Raw genomic sequence first — 20,871 nt, 5'->3', positions numbered from 1 at the left:
AAGGATATTATTTACCTTCCAAAGCAAGAGTGTCTAAATATTTACCTGTTCCCTATACACTTCTGTGCACAGGAGGCAATAATTAATCTCCTTTCAAGAATAATACTTCTACAGTTGTTCTCCATGGCAACAAAGGCGAAACTTAAAAGTGAATGGTATAACAACATTCAGTATCTCATCAAAACAGTTAGCTACCACAAATACTATTTGTAGCTATTCATTCAAGCACATTCTCCACATCGCAATGTTCCCATTTCAATTATTTTGAGATTAAGTTTCTCTGCTTTACTAATTTAATGGAAAAACTGTGGAAGAAATACATCCAAAAGAAATCCAAAACCACACAATAACATTAACTGAAAGGTCACCAATTTCTCTCAAAGAACCAGCAACAAAGAGTATGTCAAGACTGCAATAATATTGGGTAATTTTACTGAAAGTGATGCTTTAGGTTTTAAATTTTCTATTTTTCAAATGCCGTACTGCTTAGTGTGTAACTCTGAAGTTCTGTGTGGCCTGTTAGCTACTGTTCTCTCATGCTGGTTAGACACAACAAACCTCTCTGGGTTTGCACTTCAAGGACACCAGGGCCCAAAATGTGTAAACTAAAGCCTTGGGGGGGGGGGGGGGCAAACTTGGGGTAATTACATCATTAACTGAGGCTATGATTGGAGAATTTACCCTGATATGCAAATGGACCAAACTTATAAAAGTGTGAAGAACCTGTGACCCAGGGTCCATCTTGGGTGTAGCCTTTTGACTGCCTAGGATGTACCTTTGAAGGCTCTTCAAATAAATACCTACTTTTATTCTCTTTTTTTTTGTTTAGCCTCTGTTTTTAAGCAGCCACCTCATGGCATCAAAAGCTCTCTTGGAAAATATTTTCTACTCTCTCATCACTACATGGTAAACTAGCAGACTACAGATACAATGGATGCAATCTACCACAATACAGCAGTATCACATCTATTAAACTAGAATTAAAAGATCACAAAATGAGTAAGTGCCTACTTTTCCAAGGTCCCACAACATTTCAATACATCACCACAACTAGAAGCAGGTAGTCATAATGAAGTTTTTCGTGCTCACAAGAGATTTTGGGCCTGCTGCTCTCTAAGAGTGCTGAAGAGCTCTGGTCATACCACCTGCAGTAGTAACTCCCCTGAAATAAGCAACTGAAGTACAAACCTCCCTCCACAGAAAAAAACCCCCACAAAAATAATCCCCAACCAAAACCTTGAAAGAACACACAAGCAGACTGTGTTTTAGAAAGCACCTTTCCCCACCCCATAACATCTAAAAGGAAGAGCATAATGGAACATCTAGACAACCACTGGAGTTTGCTACTAATGGATTATATTGACTCTGCTTCTGTTTTGTCATTTTGTGCTGCCTTACATTACACACCTCTCAATCCTTTTTTTTTTTTTTTTCTTAGAAGTTGTGCTCACTCATCTAATTTGGAAGAAAACACATTTCTTCTGAAAAGATGAGAATTCTCTTTCATGCAACATATGCACTCTTGAAAAAACTAAAGCATCCTGGCAGCAATAAATCCTGAGAAAGGACGGTATTAATGCAGTTCTGAGAAAATTATGTTCTGAAGTTAGAAAGAGTTTACACAAAGTTAAAATGATCACATGATTCTAATATGACAATTGTTACATTTCAGAGTTAATTTGCAGCCTTGCTTCAGTTTACACCACTAAATTATTCATTGTACACTTACTGATGCTTGTTTCCTTATGTGCTTCTTCCAACACAGAAAAATGTGGCAAAAATAGAATTATTCTTGCAATAGATCATGCATCTTCAGTTGCAAATGCTCCTTTCAAAGACCACGTCTTTCTGGATCTTGCCAATTATTACCATTAATTAAGTAATTTCCACTTCCCCAAGGCAGTGACAAATACATATTTAAAGCAATTAAAACAGACAACATTTATAGAGATTGGCTAAAGCACAAAACAAGCATACACAAACCCTCTGTTTTTTCTCTAATTCTATGGCAGCTTTCTCTGCCTTTCTCTTGTAGGCTGTAGTCCTACTGACTACATACCTCAGAATAAGAAGTCCTAAGGGGAGGCCACACAGATTTATATCACTGCTGGAAACTCAGCTTTGTTGCAGATGTTTTTGACTCCTTTTGTAACACATTATTACAATTAGAGTAGCACTGGATGGTTCTGAGTTTGACAATTTAAAGAGGCATTTTTCACCCAACTTACTCTTGAAGAGTGTTAATCCAGGATTATGACATATGTACCCCTCAGTAAGTAATCTGAGTATTAGATTTGTATTTGTACATAATTAGAGTAAGGCTTAAAATGTGGAAAAAAAAATCATACTTCCATGTAAAAATAAGGAATTAACTTTGAGATAGAGACATGAACATATTGACACTATTTTTAGATAAGCAGGTAAGACCTGTAATTAAAGCCTGATCTTTGCCTAAGAAAACATCTGTTTTCTTCACTGTGTAATTAGTAAAATTAATGAATTCCAATCCATCCGCACGAATGATTTTTTTAACTTTGAAATCAATCACTTTAAAGGCCAAGATGCTTTCAGCTACACAAATTTGCCAATAAATGATACTGTAGATCAAGTTGAAATTAAGACTGTAATTTCCTTATAGTTATGTTTCAAACATTTTCCAGCCTTCTTCCTCTATTCTGCCAATGTTCACATTTCTATTATAAACAAAACACATTTGTGCCTTTAAGAAATTTGAGATGGCTACATACCAGATTAACCTTCTCATACATAATTCTTGTCAGAAATCTGATTAAGATTACATTTTTAACTGGATCATAACAGGATATACACTTATTGAGAAGATTTAAAAAAAAATAAGAGCATCCCCCTCTGACACGTTTTATTATGTACAGAACAGAAAACTGCTGAACAGTGAACACAATTTCACAACGCAGATTAGAATATCAATCATTGGAGAAATTTCTTTTAAAACACTTTCTTCTTAAAAAAAGTGTTACTTCTAAGAAGATTCATTATATGGCAGATGACCACACTTGAAGAGGTTAGTACTGGATAATTACAGACATCCCAAATAATGCAGCACGGAGTATGCTTTAGCAATCACCACTTCTACCACTGTATTGCTGCTACAAAGGGACAACAAAAAGAGGCTTCTATCACACCATCTTTGGGTTCTCACTCACAAGAGCAATTCTGATTGCCCATATTAAAAACCTTTGACCAAAACCTACATATCTGTTCATCTGCTATAATTGTTTCAATCCTCCTGTTTGACTCGGGGAGATGTGCAGGAAAAAACCAGCTAACAATCTCATAAGTACTTGTTTTACGAATCTGGCCCTCAGTCAAGAAGTTGAAGTGAAAAGTCTTTTAATCACCTTCTGATCAGAATTTACTGGATTGGATCTAAGTTCAAGGGTATTAAAATGTGCAAAGGAGACTATGAAAAAATGGCTGGGTTATAGATTTTAACTTCTTAACTAGAAGATTGACTCAAAATAGATTTTCTAATTTACAATGAATCAAAAGAAAAAACATTAGACCATAGCAAAAGTGGCACAAATGTATCAAAAAGCAAATGAATAAACATTTGAAAAGATTTATTATTAGAAATCGTAATAAATTTTGGAAAGATGAATCGATTTTAGTTAAAAGGTATAACTGACAATTTATTGGGCGGGAAGATGCATTATTTTCCAATTGTTATCCACCTACAGTAAAACTGATTTGTGTCCTATTGTATTTTATGGAAAAGGAGAGAGCAACTTTCAGTGATTTAGATTAAATGTATTAATCATAACCAGACACTGTGAACTATATATCTACTATTAAAGAAGATTTTTGACATTTAATTCTGTAGCAATATTTTGGCTCTGTACCACTCTTCCTAAATCCAATTCCTGCTACAGTTGGCAGATTTCTCCCTTTTAATTTTATGGGGCTTAAAGTAGCATTTAACCACCCATGCGGTAAATAATGCAGGATTAGAAATATTTAGTGTTTTGTTTCCCTTTGAAGAGTACCAATCCATCAACCCCCAAATATTTTTAAAATATTTTGCACATTCTAGTAATATTTAATATAAGATTCAGTAAAATAACCTATGTAAATGAAGTTGTTTTCCTGAAACAAAAAAAGACCCCACACTAAATCCTAAAGAAAATACACATCTGCCTCACTGATATAGGGGAATTAATTTAATAAAGATACTGTTTTGTGTACAAAGAAAACTTTGATAAAACCTTCAGAGTTTTTAAACTTGATAGTCACACAATATCTAATACTTACTCTCAATCAGAAAAAATACAGTTAAATGTTCTCCTGAACAAGGCATAACAATATATTTTATAATATTTATGCCCAACTTAACACTGAAATGGTAGCTTTTATTTATGCAAACCCTCCTCATCCTCTTTTTTATGCAGTCATTTCCTATCTTTTGCTTAAATGCTAATATTTTGCTGCATGGAAAAGTGAGCTTAGAATAACTTTTAAGAGGCAATGTTCTTAAGAGTTCTTTTAGGTACTGCAAATAGTCTTAAATTGCCTTAGACCTACACCAGCATGTCCAGATTTTTAAAAAGCAGTAACAACAGCTGCAGTATGGCAACAAAATTTCAATTGCCACATATGCCATGCTTTCTTTTCCATAGCACAATGGTGTGACAGAAAACAGGAAAAATGGTTTTCTCCAGTTTGACCATATTCTACAGGGAATAAAAATGCAGCCTACTGTGCATGTACTGTATGTATCTGTTTAGGTCTTTGTAAAATAAGGCTTTTAGAAGCCTTGTCCAAAGCAAACAGGTCAGGGTAAAGAGAAAATGGGGCACATTTTATCTAAAAAGCTCTTTAAAGTGAGCTACACAGTTGTTTAAAGAAATATACATCTAAAGCAAGATAGCTGCAACAGAGTTTGCCCATCAGCTAACAGAAAGGAAAAATTACTCCCTAAATAAACAACTTTCAGTTCTCTGAACTGAGGGTAAGTTTCTTCCTTGACCTTTAAAACCACAGTCTGCAGGAATGCTAAGTTAAAGCTGAGAAATAACAAAATAAGAAAGTTAGTCTCCTACTTGTGGATGCAGGTGTTTAAAACCACCTGCAAACGAGGGACTATCCAAAGTTAGCAGTGAGAAAAGGAAAAACTATCCACAGCAAAAATCAGATCAGGAGCAAGTAAAAGAGTCTGCTGAGTCTAATTGCAAGGGGCTGAGTGGAACAGATTTTGAGCTGTTATCAAGACTGTTGGACTGGAAGGGTTCACTTGATCAGTTACAGGCACTTCACTTCAAAAAGAAGCTTAAAAAGCACCTGCTATGTTGCAGCTGAAGGGACAGTAATTAACAGGCAAGGGCTAATACGCTCCTGAACCACTCCAGCTGCAAGTGCTGATGTTAATGAACCTTTTCTTCTTGTCCTCTTTATTCCCAGATACTGTATGTAAAACCGTAACTGGACAAATGGTTTAAGTACACACAAAACAATAATTATTCTGCTTTTGAAAACATCAAACCAAAGTTTTATGTAGGGTTTTCCCTACACAAGATCAAGATCCACTAAAACTGAGGAGCTTTGAGTTTTTCTTTTGTGACTCACCTCACAACTCACAGCTTTATTAAAGTACTGATTATCTTCGAGGAATGACCTTTCCATTCTAGGATTGCTTACCAGCATTTTATTTAAAGTTAGCATTGCTGTCTCTGATGCTGGATAAACGTGTTTTATAAAGTGTTCACTTCCAACAGATCTTCAAATTGAACGTGTCGCAGAAACATTAAACAAAGCCTACATTTCTGTAAAGAAAAGGTTCTGCATTCAGTTATGTGCCTACTTGCTATAAATACCATGTGGTAACTATCCAAAGAGGCAGTCCCTGAGAAGTTTTGAGTAATTTTTGCCTTCTCAAAACTACACTCTCAATATGCACATCTGATTTTCTTATTTCAAAAAACCGAACAGTAGCAAGCATGCCACTTTTCCAGTTGAGTCAGAAGCAAGGTAGGTGCAACAACTGTGGTTTGCTCCACTCCCTTCTGGTTGTATTTAACACATTATAGAACACTCTCTTTACATCTCAATGACTGAAGTCAGTGCAATCAAAGAGAATGGCAGAGGACGATCTCTCCTTTCCTATATAATCTCTCACATCAGAAAAGAAGCAGAGTAATTTTCTTCATCGACTCAACTTCAACACAATACATCATGTATGTTTCCTACTTTATTTTCTGTCCTGTATTTTGAAGTAATTTGATACATGCATTTCCATGAAGAATTTCTGGAGAGAATACTACAGATCCAATTTAATTCACTATTTTTACAGTACCTCTTACTCTGGGTACAAGCCATATGAACTCAAACTGAACACATAACCTTTCCCCCCACCATTTTTGTGTTTGTTATAAACCAAACAAGATTAAAATATTCTAATTCCCCATCATTGCCTTATAGTAATGATTAGAAAGATGCTAATGCTATTGATCACTTCACACAAGATTTTTTGAATATGTATTACATAAACTAATTTTAGAACAGAACTAGTGAACAAAACAAATGTGTGCACCTGAATATAAACTGCTTATCTTAAAACAAATCTAGAAGGTCACTTAATAGGCTTAATCTAGATATCTAATAGAAATACTCTGCTTATCTCTAGACATCTAAAGTGGCTGTATTCATTACAGATGACCACCATATGAAAGGCAACTGAAAAAAGAGATGGGACTATTTTCAAGTTGTTCCACCTACCAGCAGCCCTGATGGAAAAACCTATTCATGTGAATAAGTTACTATGGGTTGAATTAGCAAGAAATTTCCAAGTGTTTAGGAGCTGTAGTTGATCTTGAACTTGCTTTTTGTTAAAAAATGTTAAACAACGTGTTAGCTGAAATCACTGTCACGATTTTCATGATTTACTTGATGCTTATGATGTTATTACAGCATAAATGAGATGTTGCTCATCAGGTAAACCATAGTGTCTGTGCAAGTGTTCCTTGCCTATTACATTTGTTTTTCCTGTCTGTTCTCAGCATTAAATGATCAATTTCCCCAGCAAGCTCAATACAAGGAAATCCAACTCCTAACTTGACTCTGGATACAAGATGCTGTTCTACAATCAATTCTTCAAAATGCTGCTCCTGAGGCATTAAGAAGTTTCTAAAAGAGATACAACTGAGTGAAATTCTTGCAGAAAAGATATTAAGTACAATTACATTTAAAGGCTTTTTTTCCCCCTTAGAATTGCACTAAAACATAAAACATCAAAGAACCCATAGGCACCAAGTCAAAATAAGCAAATTACAAATGTCTACAGAAGAAACATTTCACGCAGTCACACACTAGAAAGTGGGATTTTTTTTAAAGCTGCAGAAAACAAGAGGAATAATCATATTGCTTCGTATTTTGAGGTCAGAGGTTTTTAAAATCATTATTATCTGTAAAGACTGCTGTAAAACTGTATTAAATGTGTTTTCAAGACAGACACTAACTGAAGAATGAAAGGGGTATCACAATGCTGTTTGTCCTCCTTTAAAATAAACTTAAGTGAAATTGTAGATGACAATCATTTGAGCGGTTGGGTTGAGGTGAATTACAAGAAATACTGCTTAGCCTAACAGTTCACAGCACTTGTCACCATGAATAAACCACAGAACGCATTTAAAAAACTAAGCAGCACATTTGGCATTTCTGAGACTAATGCTGGAGGGCAACTATTTTGCTGAAGTGGGATGCTGGTTTTGACACTACTTGAGAGTCCAAGAAGAGACTAAGTCACCACATTCATTTCAGCTAAGCAGAAGTTAATCTTTGATAGTTTAAGGGTATGCTTTGTCACCACAGGTCAACTACACCGAGAAAAACCATTGTGAGCTTTGTGACACAGAGTATCTCTTTTAGTGGTTACACCTAAAAGATAACAACTGTACTTTACCAACAAAATGAAGGTATCTCCACAAGCTATTAATTGCCTGATGTATTTAAATTATTTTTTTTCTTGATAGTCTTAGATTTTGTAAGAATCAGAGCAGGACACAATTCTAGACTCTACACTTTAATCTGCAAGGTAAGTGGTACAGAAGAAAGAATAAAAAACACATGTGGCTCACCTTCACCAGTAACTTTTCTGGCTAATGAACTGAAGGTTCAAATGAGACAGAAATGCTGTGGTACTACTTGTGCCTCTTCACTGATTTGATGACACCAAGATAATCTAAGATTTTCATTAGACAGTTTCAGGTGACAAAAAATCACTGTCAGTCGAAGCAATTTGTAAGGCAGACTTCATTTAACCATAAATCTCATAAGTGATAGGGAGAAATCAAAACCCTTCATAACAATGACATCAACACTGACAAACCTGATCTATTAATTGCAGTGCTCGGCCTTGAACAAACAAAATACAAACCAACAGTGCCTTATGTATGGATACTGCTGTTGGTGTTACTAGAGATGAGAACCCCTCTGAGAACTGACCTACCATGAAAAATGCAACAGGTATAATTAGGATCCTTTTGATGAGTAAGTATGCTAAACTATTATGAAAGTCGCTAAAGCAGCTTTAGTCCTCCATCAGGTGCTTCCATGGCAGATGGAAGTTATATTAAGCTGGCATCGGTGTAAGTGAAAGTTTTAGCAAAAATGCACTGGAAAATTAATTTGTGGAAAAAAAGCAGCCCTTGCTATGCTGAATACACCGTGAGGATTATAAGGTGTAAGAACAGTGAGTAGTGCCTCCAAAAATGTATAGACACATGAAATTACGAACATCACAACATCCACAAAACAACAACAACCACAAAATTTACATTTTATTTCAAAACCCACGTTGTTTATAATGGTATTTTGATATTTCACTGAAGCTTTTTTCCCTTTTATTCATAGGCTTGGGTTGGAAGGGCTCTAAAAGATCATCTAATCCAACCCCCCTGCCATAAGACGAGGCACCTTCTGCTACATGTGAAACTATTGTTTTCTCATAAAATAAAGCTATTTCAATGTGACTAAGTTTTGAAGTCTAGAAGTGTGCCACTTGACTCATTCCTCAGGAAAACTGCAGCAGTTTTGCTAATAGTTACTGAACACTGGAAGAATCAAAGGTGGGGCTTACACTGACATCACAGCAGCATCTCCTCTCCTAACAACCAAATTTTTCTGCCTGAAAAAAATCTATCCGCAGGAAGCACTAAGTGCAGGAAACCACCCATTCATTAAGGAAGTTTTATCCCTCTGTATTGTAAAACTAAGGTACTGAGTTAAAAAGAGGATTAAAAGAGCACAACATTCATTACATTTTGCATAAGTAGATATCCATTTAAGGTAATTACAAACAAAAAAAAGGAAAAGCATATTGAGAAATGCTTTCAGTACCTGAGAGTATTTTTGATGACAGGAAATCATAATAAAAGCATTACAATACCAAAAAAACCCTACTCTCCTACTCGCTTAGAGGTAAATTCTTATGCAGTTTTAGCAGCATAAGGTTTCAAAACATCACCCTCAGACAGAGGCCTAATATTCCTCATCTTGAATGAACCAAAGTGTGAAATCCAGCAAGAGTTCAGTTTTGTTATAATCTAATACCATCACATTTCCACAGAATTTGATACAGAGACTATCACTCCAAATGACAGAAAATCATTAACTGAAGAAAATAATTAATACTCCACAGATAAATTTTTTCATGCACCTCGCTGATACTGAATTGTTTTATCTGACTTTATACCACTCACCCTGATGCCACGAAGATTTTTGCCTTTTCTTTTATACCCCTGTTATACCTTTTTATAACTTCTGTATTCTTAGTGCTTTTTGCCTACATTCTAGGACTTGTTTCTCAAACTGAGAGATTAAACATTTCAGAAGCTTCGTAGCTGGGGATCAGTGTGCCCCAGACCCCAAGGTCCTCTCCAGAACACATTCTGTAAACCAAGATAGAACCATCCAGGGGAAGGTTCCTTGGGGACAGGGGCTCACTTGAGCCTCTCACTGGGGAATCTTTGATAGATATGCTAATTAGTAAAACCTATAATGTTATACCCAATGTTGGGGGGAGGGACAGAGAGACAGAGACACAGAGATAGACTCGGCAGGGTGCATCTCGATGCATATGACCTGGACATGTGCACCTAAGGATCCTTAAAATAAATACCAAGGTAAAATCCCTTGTCCCCTTCTAACCGTGTATGACTCTTGATTTTAAGACCAGGAAAAGGCATCAACCCAATGTAAACCAATTCTCCACACCACCAAATACACTGTAACTTGAGAAACAGCGCTGTTCCAAAAGTTGCAGAGCATCCACAAAGAGGCTTCTAACCAATACTGTAAAAACAATGCCTAAATTATTCTTTAAGGAAATATTCCTTGGATCCATAGCATGGATTTTAACCAATAATATTTCACTTTATTTCTGAACTATTTTGACAAGAAAAAAGCTCCTGAAAACAGCTGGCTGTTCCTTCAGTTAGAAAGAACTTAGAAGCAGAAATGTTTGATTTCATTTTACACTTTGAAAGCCATTTAAAAAAGCACGAGTGCTCAATGTATCTTTTCTCCTCATGTCAATAGACTGTTAATCTGTAAACAAATTTTTCAGAAAAGCTCTTCTATCTTTGAACTTTTGAAAAAAAGTCACAGGATTTGACAGAAATACTCAGGCACCTTCAGATAATGGGCCCTGGAAATGCAGCTTTCATCCTTTAAGCACATTTTGAATAAATACAACTGTGTATAGTCAAGCTCAGTAGTACAGCTGTGAAAAAAAAAAAAAAAAAAAAAAAAAAAAAAATCAATCTACGAGTGCAAGATAATACAAGCTGTGTTTAATATAATGAAACCAAACCCCATGACACGAAGTGATGGATGGAAAAATTGGCAGAGTCAAAAGAAAGCATCTTTTTTATTGGTCATGTTTTTTGCACTTCAGCTCAGTGAAATCCCTTACCAGCTTCCAGCCCAGACAGGGAACAGAGGCAGGAAGAGACAACACACAAGAGCTCTCAAACAAAACCCTGCAATAGCTCTCCCTGTCTCAGGGAAGAAACAGTACCTAGAATCACACAAGGAATAGCTAAAACAGCAGCACACATTTTAAAAAACCTTCACTTATTTGTATGGAGGAGTTGTGAACAAAAGTCAGAATTTTCAGTTGAATACTAAGTTGGGCAAAACATTTTGAAGAAAATGAGAAAATAGTCATGCTATGTTTTCACTAACTATAATTAACTCTTATTTTCTTTAAAAAGGGTTTTATGCTCTCCCCAGGAATCCATCTGAGAAAAAAATGACAACCTTAATCATTCTAGGTAAAGAGGTAATTTACTATTCTACATCACAGAAAAGAACCTTTAAAGTTCCAACACATCTAAAATGTTAGATTTCAGATTTTATTCTATGAAATACCAAAGCTTCACATGCAATTTGCTAGAAAAAACACAGATATAGTACTAGAAAAGTGACATCTATATAAACTACAGGTCACTACATAAGTGCCAAGTATATAAACACACATAAAGACTGGAAGAAAAAAGCATTCCTTCTAAGAAATCAGTGTTTCATTCATAGAACACTATTTCTACACGGTAGGATTTTTGCCCATGCCTAACATAAAGCACTGTGAGGCTTGGGACTACTTGATCAGGTCATATATGACTTCAGAATTCAACCAATTCAACTCAGCCACTGTTGATTGTATGCAAAAGGCCAACTGTATGCTCACATTCCCTAGATACAAATTACACATCCTTAGACTGAACACAAGATACAACGTGTGTCTTTTAGGTAGTGTATCCCCTTTTGTTTTCTTTTTAACTTTGTCTCCCTTTCAGGACTGTGTAAAAGCAGTGATACAGACATCAGACTCCTCACTGTTAAAAAAGAATTAATTCACACCACAATTCTGTTCAATAAGTTGAGTCTGCAGTGTTCTTTCCTCAGGATATTAATCTTTCTAAAAGCATTCTTGCTCTTCTTCACTGTTACCATCTAATAGCAGTAATTACTTCTTGTTCTGTGTTATCAGATGTCACAGGTATTAAATGACTTTTTTTTGTCATTGGATTGAAGTATCTGAAGATGATTTTCTTTAGGAAGCAATCACTGGCAAAAGGAAGCACATGAGCTCTGGTTTATATAGCCATGTTTGCAAAGACTGATGCAGCAGATGTGCCCACAAACATAAAGTCATTAAGGAGGTCAGAAAACTGCATCTGCAGAGCTAATAGCACATCCCTCCTGCCTAGACATAGTGACTCAGAAGCTAGATTCACATGCCAACCTACTTCCACAACATCATGCAAATGATATATTTAATAACTGGAGGTAACTGAATTATCAGTCTTTAGTAGACTGGCCTGGATTTTTGTTATAAAGGGAACTACAATACCATCATTATATATGGGATATCATGAGTGGAAGACAAAATGGGCTCCTAAGGACAATCCAGAAAGCGTAGCAGAAAATAAACATTAGGATTTTTTATTATATATATGCATTCACAGTATATCTTCATCAATTGAAATTTAATCACCTTTTTACAATTTAGAGGAAAAGGCAGGTTTTAGGGTAGTTAAGCCATGTATCATCAGTACCATGAAGCTAACCTATCAGTTATAATAGCTCCTATAAAATACCAGGGTGAAATTGCAATAAGCCTAGAAAATGGGCTACAAATCCCAGATATGCTCAAGCAAGCACTGAACCAAAAATAAAAATAGGTAGATAGGAAACCAAGAACTAGACAGCATTCATCTAATTCACGACCACTAACAGCAGAGATCACAGGCCAAGGTTTTAAAGCATCTTATTCAGCTCCAAATGGCAATTATTGGACAGGAGCTTCAATTACAAAACCCATGCCTCTTCAAAATGAGTTAAATTTCTAGCAGTTCCTTTCTATTCTCTCCACATATAATAACCCTTACATTTCTCAGAAGCAACTTACGTTGTTTAGGCAACTTAAATTTGAAAACATTTAATATTCTCATTAACAGTTAATAATAAAGAATATCCATGTTGCAGTATTTATTGTCCTGGCCTATGTTTATTACACCTGGTATCTCCCACATTCTCTTCCTCTTCCAAACATTTTTCTTGTAAGAAAGGAATAGACTGGGCTATAATTAATACATTTTAGCATTTAAATTTAAAAAGTAAAATTTCTCTTCTCATCATGCCCTTCTCCAAAGAAAAATTCCAAAAAAATTTATTAGAAACTTATTTTAGACAGAAGTTGTGGGAAAATCCAAGTATTAGATTGCACAGAAATGCAAAGACAGGTGAAAATTTTTCCTCAATTATCAACATTGCTCCTAGGGCTGTAGGTACTAAAAAACCCCAAACATCCCATTTGTAGTTCCAGCCTTAGAACAGGCTGAGTCCAAAGAAATGCATCATGTCTATGGCAGGTGCATGGATAACCTGCTTTAATTTTTTTTGTATATACCCTTTTCGCCTGACCACACAGATGTAAACCAAACAAAAGAGAACAGGATATATTTTTCAAAGCAAATTTTTGGGATGAAAAATGACCTGAATTGTACCACAATGCATCCTGGAATTTTTTTATTATCAGAAAAAAAATTGGTTGATGTCCATCATAAAAGTAAAACATGTTTTCATATCTACATAAAATAGGTACTGAAAATGGTAACTTATATGCACACACCTGCACTGGAAACCTTTTCCTTCGCTTAGTTCAAAACAAGTACTGAGAAACAGTATGACTCTTTTGCAGAGGAACGTGTCAAAGTATTTAAAAAGAGCAAACACACACTCAGGCAGTGCCACACTCAGTGGCACCGAGTCTTACAGTTCCATTACCCATCTACAACATCAGGGAACAAGTATGAGAGGAATATGTTTTTTTAAAAACCTCTTAGAACAGTGCACATGAGCTTACAAAAATGAGAACACCTACCAGTGCATTCTGGTTTCCTGAAGCCTTTTTTATGCTTCTTGCTGGCATTCCATGAAGATGACTACATCTACTCTGGAAACCTACAAAAAAGCAAAAATTGATTCAAGAATATTTTGTCTACCACAGAACCAAAAAAATTCACCATTACATATCAATCTATCAATATGAACTCTGTAAAACAAAACCATCTTATTGGCAAACATTGTACTGGTGGAAACACAGAGCACAGAATGGGAAAAGCGAGAGAAAGAGTAAGTTGTCATGAAAATTAACATTTCTGCAGCTATTCTTACTGCCATCCTGGATCTATGCAGAGCTGGCTGCATAAGCAGAACACACTGAACTGCAACAGGAAAATGATTTTTGCATCCCTTCATCACTAGGAAACGTTAAATCTGGCCCATCTGCAGAGACCAAGTCCTCCAAAGCAATTCCAAGCATCTGGAGAAAAAGCCTCACAAAAGGATTCAATACATTCAGTTTAACTGCTCACAGAGAAGATCTGTAGTTGAATGTGAAAGGAGATCCTTGTGGCAGAGGAAGGTACAACAAAACTCTTGGCAGCAAGCAGAGGTCTGACAACTTCAATCTTTGGACAAGAGTGGGTTTCTAGCTGTGAATCCAATCCCAACACTGGTAGAACTTACTATTGGTTACACTGGATGCACAGTGGTTGAAAGTATTTTAGAAATAAAGAGAAAGAGTATTTTCTAAGTTACAATCTCAATCTGTGCTCTAAACAAACCCTTTCGTCTTCTATACAAACAACATGGCCTGACCATAAAGCAAAGCAGATGGTCACACTAGTCTTTCCAGACTTTGAATTAATGAACTTCTATAGAATTCCACAAATTACAGCAGAAGCCAGGAACAAAATGGAATATCAAATTTCATTTTAATTAATGTTGAAAAATTCTCAATGCAAACATCGAGACAACAAATAAAAGAGGAGGCTACCAAAATGAACTGTTTTCCACCTTTTGACTTTTCTAATAGTTGATTTTGAGTTATTTCTCTCTAATGATATATTAAAAATTAAACAATTCAAACTCCAAGATCTTGTCCATATTCTACATATTTCATATAATCCATAGATATCTTTCCACTGCACCAAGTGATTCTACAGCTTGCGTTTGCTTGATTGCTACTTACCTCTCCTCCCTGAGCGGGACATAAGAGGGAAAGTACCAGTTAAGATACTTTCAAAGACTGGGTCAGGCAATTCTCTCTCCAGTTCTGTGGAGTCTTCTTGTTCCCACCATGGAATGACCCCCGTAATTCCACATGCTCCACCTGATTCATTTTCATGAAACCAATCACTCTGCTCATCATCACCTGTGTGAGGGCAGTGTCCACAAATCCCCCAAAAAAGAGGGAGGAGCAGAGAAGATAAAAATCAGATGTTACTATCAATAAATACTCTGACAGGATTATTATATCTTTTGTTTTATTGCTGTATAACAATTACTGCTATATAGCAGTTTTATTTGGAAAATGTTTCTCAATAGCATGACAAGCATTGCCATCAATGAAACACCATAAAATGTAATGTTTTAAAACCAATTTACAATAGTGAAAACAATAATAAACTAGTTAATCCTTTTGGCAATAACTGTGGGGAAATCCATTTAAGTTACTGCACTTTACATATTAAAAAAAAAAACAAGCTTTAATCTCCTGCAGGGAATTAAAAGGTATAAAACTGAAACTGGTTCTTTGCAGCTGATAATGGTATATAATTAGCTTAATTTCATGATTTGTATGGCTAGTAAAAGGGGAAAAACAATCATGAACAGATGTGACTAAATGAAGTTAAACTGATTAAGTTCATTTAGAAATAAGTTTTGAAAAAGTTGATTTTAAATGAAAACTGACAGTATCACATGATTGAGAATTATACTGCATTATAACACAAAGTTGGTCATTTTTACTGACAATATTTATCTATGTAGGATTTAAATACTTGGATTTAAATTAAGAAATAAGACAAGATTGAAAATCTGATCTTAAAATTAGCTCATAAACACACTGGCAACTAAAAATTAATTTTTATGTTTCTTTTAAAACGTTCTTTCATACACACCATCTAGTTTCAGAAGAACAGCAAGTATCTTTGAAAGACATGGGAAATTTCCTTTCCTCCACCCAAAAATTAGATTAGGTATGTGCTATACATTTTATTCTACTTCAAACCATCCAAACCACGCCTCATTATTTCTGCACATAAATTATTTGTTTGACATTTCAATTTTTATTTGGAAATAAACTAAGCAAGATATGAATGCAAGATTTGTGAGACACAGATTTCCAGAATAAAAAAGCATTTGTGGAAAATTTCATTGTCACTCATAGTGGGGAAACACAAACGATGAAAACCAAAGCAAAAATTTCGTGAAAAATAAAATCCAACACACTTTCTCCAAATAAATTGTTGCAATGTAAAGAATATTTGAGATCAAGCACAAGTGAAAATGTCTGTAAACATTCAATCAGGACAAGTATTTCAAGACAATATAGAATAATTAAAGCCCTTCACTGGTCACTTGCAGGTGAAATGGGATCCTTACACCTTTAATGACCACTACTAAAAGCAAAATTAGCAGAGGCTACAGAACAGGAACTTTTAGATGGAGGAAGGCGAAAACAAAGGTGAAAAGAGATACACAGGTCAATATAAGATTTAAATTTCTTTGCATTCCTGAAGCATTTCAGCCTGCTCTCCCTATTCACTCTAATCCTCATTTATAGCTATGACATTTCACAAAGGTATTCCCCATTAATTCTGTCCTCATTTTGTTACGGCCAGGTATGGGCTCTTTGGAGGAACTCTAAGAATACTTAATAGGGACACTGGTGATGGCGGTGGAAGGAGAATCACACCTTTTAATTAGATTGGTCCATGGTTCAGAATTAAGGTTGAAATCCTTTGTTTTGATTTTCCAAACTTTTATGTTTGGAAACACTTTCTGAACTTTTATCGTTGTTAAACTTTGTCTTTATATTTTGTCATGAGAGCTCCAGACACCTTCACTAACAAGAAATACTATCAGGAGCTCAAAAGTAGTCTTCTTACACATAAATCATCCATGGAGGTAACCACAGAATTGTGAAATGGGGTTCCATGATGAGTTCAGGGACAAAAGCTGTAAGAGGCAGGCAGTGCAGTCTTGGAAGAAAGCTACAATTTAAAACTGGGGTGGTGAAATGTGCAGTAAGGCAAAGAGCAGCTACGGAAGGAAATTGGTATCTTTGCTATGTACCCAATAGCAGTTCTTTGGGAGAAAAAATATAAAATTACTTTTCCTTTTTGTGTAACAGGAATATTAGTATGTTAAGCAATTTTCTGTTAAGATACCTTAATTTTTATGCTATTATACACTTTCCTAAGCACTTATGTTGCTTACAGCCAAAGGCAGACCTCAGATCTGAACCTCTTAGTCTTTTTCCACAAGACAGCAGAATCCAGATATACTTGGTTTTTAGGTTGTCTGTGAAATTAATCAACTCCGAATCCTCTGAATATTTTAAATCCTATTATAACCTTGAGGCAAGCATAAGCCTTTTACTACTATTCTTATCCAGGTGAGAGTGCTCACAGGCATCTTGCTCACCAGTTTCTCCACCCTGAAGGGATGCCATTTTCAGAGTCAGGGAAGACCACTGCATTTAACTAATTCCCTACCTCATACATATAGGCATTAAACACAGAGGCCTCCCCACTCAAGAGTTTGGTAACCAAGCACTTGGATTTTATCCTACTTAATTTGCAGCTCTCAAAAGGCAGCACAGTATTCATAGCAAATATGATCTTAAGAATACTAAAAGCTCAAAGCAACATTTTTGACTTCCAAAGATTCACTACACTGTCCTTTCCTCTAGGATGCTGATTCAGCACAGGACTACAGCAAATTATGACATTTTTCCAAGGTACAGGAAAGGTAGAAAAACCTCAAGATCTCCAAAAATAGAGCCCATGCATCCTCCTAAACACATTTTTGAAATGCAGCAAACTTGTTTGTGTAAGGCTAATGTTTCAAGGAATTACTTGAAAGTAATTTACATTGAATTATAACTGCACTGATCAGTACAACAGAGCCAATTTAAGGCTCAGGAATACCAACTTCAAACCTAAAATTTTCAGGCCAGTTTCTGGCTTAATTTATGTAGTAATTTTTAGGCTATCCCCTCCCTCCAATTGCTGTTTGTCTAAATTTCACTCTATATTATTATGTCTACATATTTATGTAACTACTGCTCCATGGTAAATTCCTTGACTTCTTCTTTAAGTAGTTTAGAAAATTATTTATGTGAGCTTCTGGTGGTTTCTCTGTGGACACAGACACCTTCTGCATCACCACCAGTTTCATGTTCAGAAAAGCTTCACCTGAATCTTACTTAAGCTAAAGCAGTGCAGTTGTACAACAAACTTTCCACTGCACACAAAGAGATAGAAAACCTCTTCCTGTTTTATTACAAAATGGCCAGACCAGGCTCAACAGCAGCCACTACATGTGCTTGCCTATAGCAACCACAACATACTTTGAGAGGTTACTGTGAAAAGTTTGGTGTCAATGTCCTACAAACACCACATGATCCTGTGCTGCTCCGTTATCCTGGTGGATAATGCACTGCACATGGAGAGCAAGAGTACAGGGCCTGTGAATACCCTGGAATTTTAGGCTCATTTCCAGGACCAGTGTACCTCTTTCTAGGTAAAAAAACCCCAAACTGCTAACAGCTGTAATAATCATTTGAAGATATTGGGATATTCACTGTAACACATGCAGGGAGTTTCAGGAAAGCAGAAGCTGAAGTTGCCCATTCACAGAGGAATACATCATCTTGCTCTTTGTGCTCTACGGAGCTGCCTTTAAAAAAAATATACATATAAAAGATATACAATATAAATATTTAGGATTTCAACTACTCAGGTCATATGCAACAACTTCATGTTATTTCTTTTCCACTAGCAAAGACTATAAACCTATTTGCCACAACGGTTCAGACCTGGTGTGATTTCACTTTGCATTGCACACTCCATTTCTCTTCTGTATGGACAAACACACCCTGTCACCTGCAGCTACTGACATGCTGTACAAGGTCCAAATTAGTTCCTCACCAGAATTCTTACACTGAATCAGTACTGGGTCATTTTCATAAAGGACACAGTAACGAATAAATGTTTAATCGTAAAATAATGAACAACTATTTTTAAACGCGTAGCCACATCCACAGTGGAACTCTGACATTCCCTGACCTTCTCCAATTTTAACTGTTTAACACTTTATTAACATAATATTCCTTCCTACTTGTGTAGATCTTAAAGGACATTTCAAGTGCTGCATGCCATGATTTAAGAGGTCTTAAGTCAACTCTGAATTTCCCCAAGTGTACGAGTAAGTGTAGATGAACCAGGAATGCAGAGTACGTTTTTTATTTGCTATACCGAAGCTATAAAGGTCATTAAAGAACATACTTGCAATTTAACTATTTCTTCCCCCCAAACAGGATATCACCCACTAGTGGCTGAATAACAATAGTTTTGTTAATACCATGTTGAAAGCTTAACTTGTGAAGTGCCTTTGTAAAGGAGACCTGTGAAGTGCCTTGAAACTGCAGGAGATCCTATTAGTTAGGCCTATCACAGAGTTGCATTTTATGCTGCAATGCAAAACTAGACATTCTGGTTCAAAATTCTTTTTGTAAAATTTTTCTACACCAGGCATAATACTGTTTATCATTAAAGTTTTTAATAATTGAAAAGCAGCCATGAAAATACTACTGGGAACAAAAGGAAAAAAGAGGAAGAAAAAGGGAAGTAATAAGGATTTCTCATAGATAAGCTTCAGCTGCTGGTCAGGTCTTTCAATTACTTTGTTGACAGACTCTCCTACCTCCACACTCAAGTGCTTGATAGAATCACAGTATTTTGGTTTTCTTCCTAACTATTAAATCTTACCCCTAAAATGCCCAATTTGAAAACCTCTGAAGAAAATACAACCCATAAAAAGTCACTTGAGGTTTGTTAATAATTCAGCAGCTACCTTCTACCTTGAGAATACCTTCACTAAACATTTTCCACGATCTTTAAGCCTTTGCCGACTAATTCTTTGGAGTATGCCATGTTTCACAGAATAAAAACATTTACCCCATTGGGCCTGCCAACGCTGAACCCAAATTACTTCTGCCAGAAGGAATTACCACAGCTGGGACACATCACAACAAGAGACCTGCTGGTGCCCTCTCACATGACCTAACGTAAGCATTTGGATAACTTGGAAAGGAGGGCAAATGAGGCAGAGCTCAGATGAGGACTTCATGGGAACCAAAGAAATCAAACAAAAAGAAAAAGCTGCAAGACTGGAACAGAGAAAGGAAAAGAGTACAGAAGTTTTAAAAAATGTTAGATGGCACAACATATATTAGAAGTTGAACAGAGGATTTTCAAGTCTCAACAATTTTCTCTTACCATAGCAATTGATAAGAATTAAAATGTATCTAGCCCTACCCTAATTAAAGCTACACCTGGCTTTCTGGAATCGAATTATAAAACTTGAACCTCGTCTGAGAGTCTGTCCACAGGAGAGTATGTACTGTAACTGAATTTATTTCCATATCCTTTCTGAAAAAAACTTGGAAAATATTAAAGGTCACAGGGTCAGGCACTCCAAAGTTCATAACTAAATACTCAACTATTTAATTGACTGGCCAAATGCTCCAAGAAACTGCTGCTTTAGTCACTTCCCTGTCTAGAATGTCAGTCCCATAGGATGACTATGCTTTGGGAACTAATTAAAGTATTATAAAGACTATTTGTCTGCAATAAATGAGATGTGGTTCTTAATCGCAGAAACACATACAGAACAAATGTTGAGCAGAAGAACAGAAACCTCTTGTCCTCAGCTACCCAAACTTCTAAGTGATGGCAGGCACATCATTTAAACTGAGTATTTCAC

At 35.9% G+C, this 20,871-nt stretch overlaps 1 protein-coding gene across 1 annotated transcript in view; it reads right to left on the bottom strand.

Annotated features, from left to right (window-relative positions):
• The window catches only part of GPATCH2 (G-patch domain containing 2), a 120,576-nt gene that overhangs the window by 82,009 nt on the left and 17,696 nt on the right, over positions 1 to 20,871 (bottom strand). The window contains exons 4-5 of the mRNA XM_039569320.1: positions 15,068 to 15,250; positions 13,916 to 13,995 (exon numbers count right to left, since the gene is read on the bottom strand). Of these exons, the coding sequence (XP_039425254.1) occupies positions 13,916 to 13,995; positions 15,068 to 15,250 (263 nt within the window). The remainder of the gene's footprint in view (positions 1 to 13,915; positions 13,996 to 15,067; positions 15,251 to 20,871) is intronic.

Source organism: Corvus cornix, chromosome 3 (genome assembly GCF_000738735.6).
Source record: "Corvus cornix cornix isolate S_Up_H32 chromosome 3, ASM73873v5, whole genome shotgun sequence".
NCBI classification, from domain to species: Eukaryota; Metazoa; Chordata; class Aves; order Passeriformes; family Corvidae; genus Corvus; species Corvus cornix.
The sequence above is the reverse complement of the archived record's forward strand: the minus strand, read 5'-3'. Positions and strand labels throughout refer to the sequence as shown.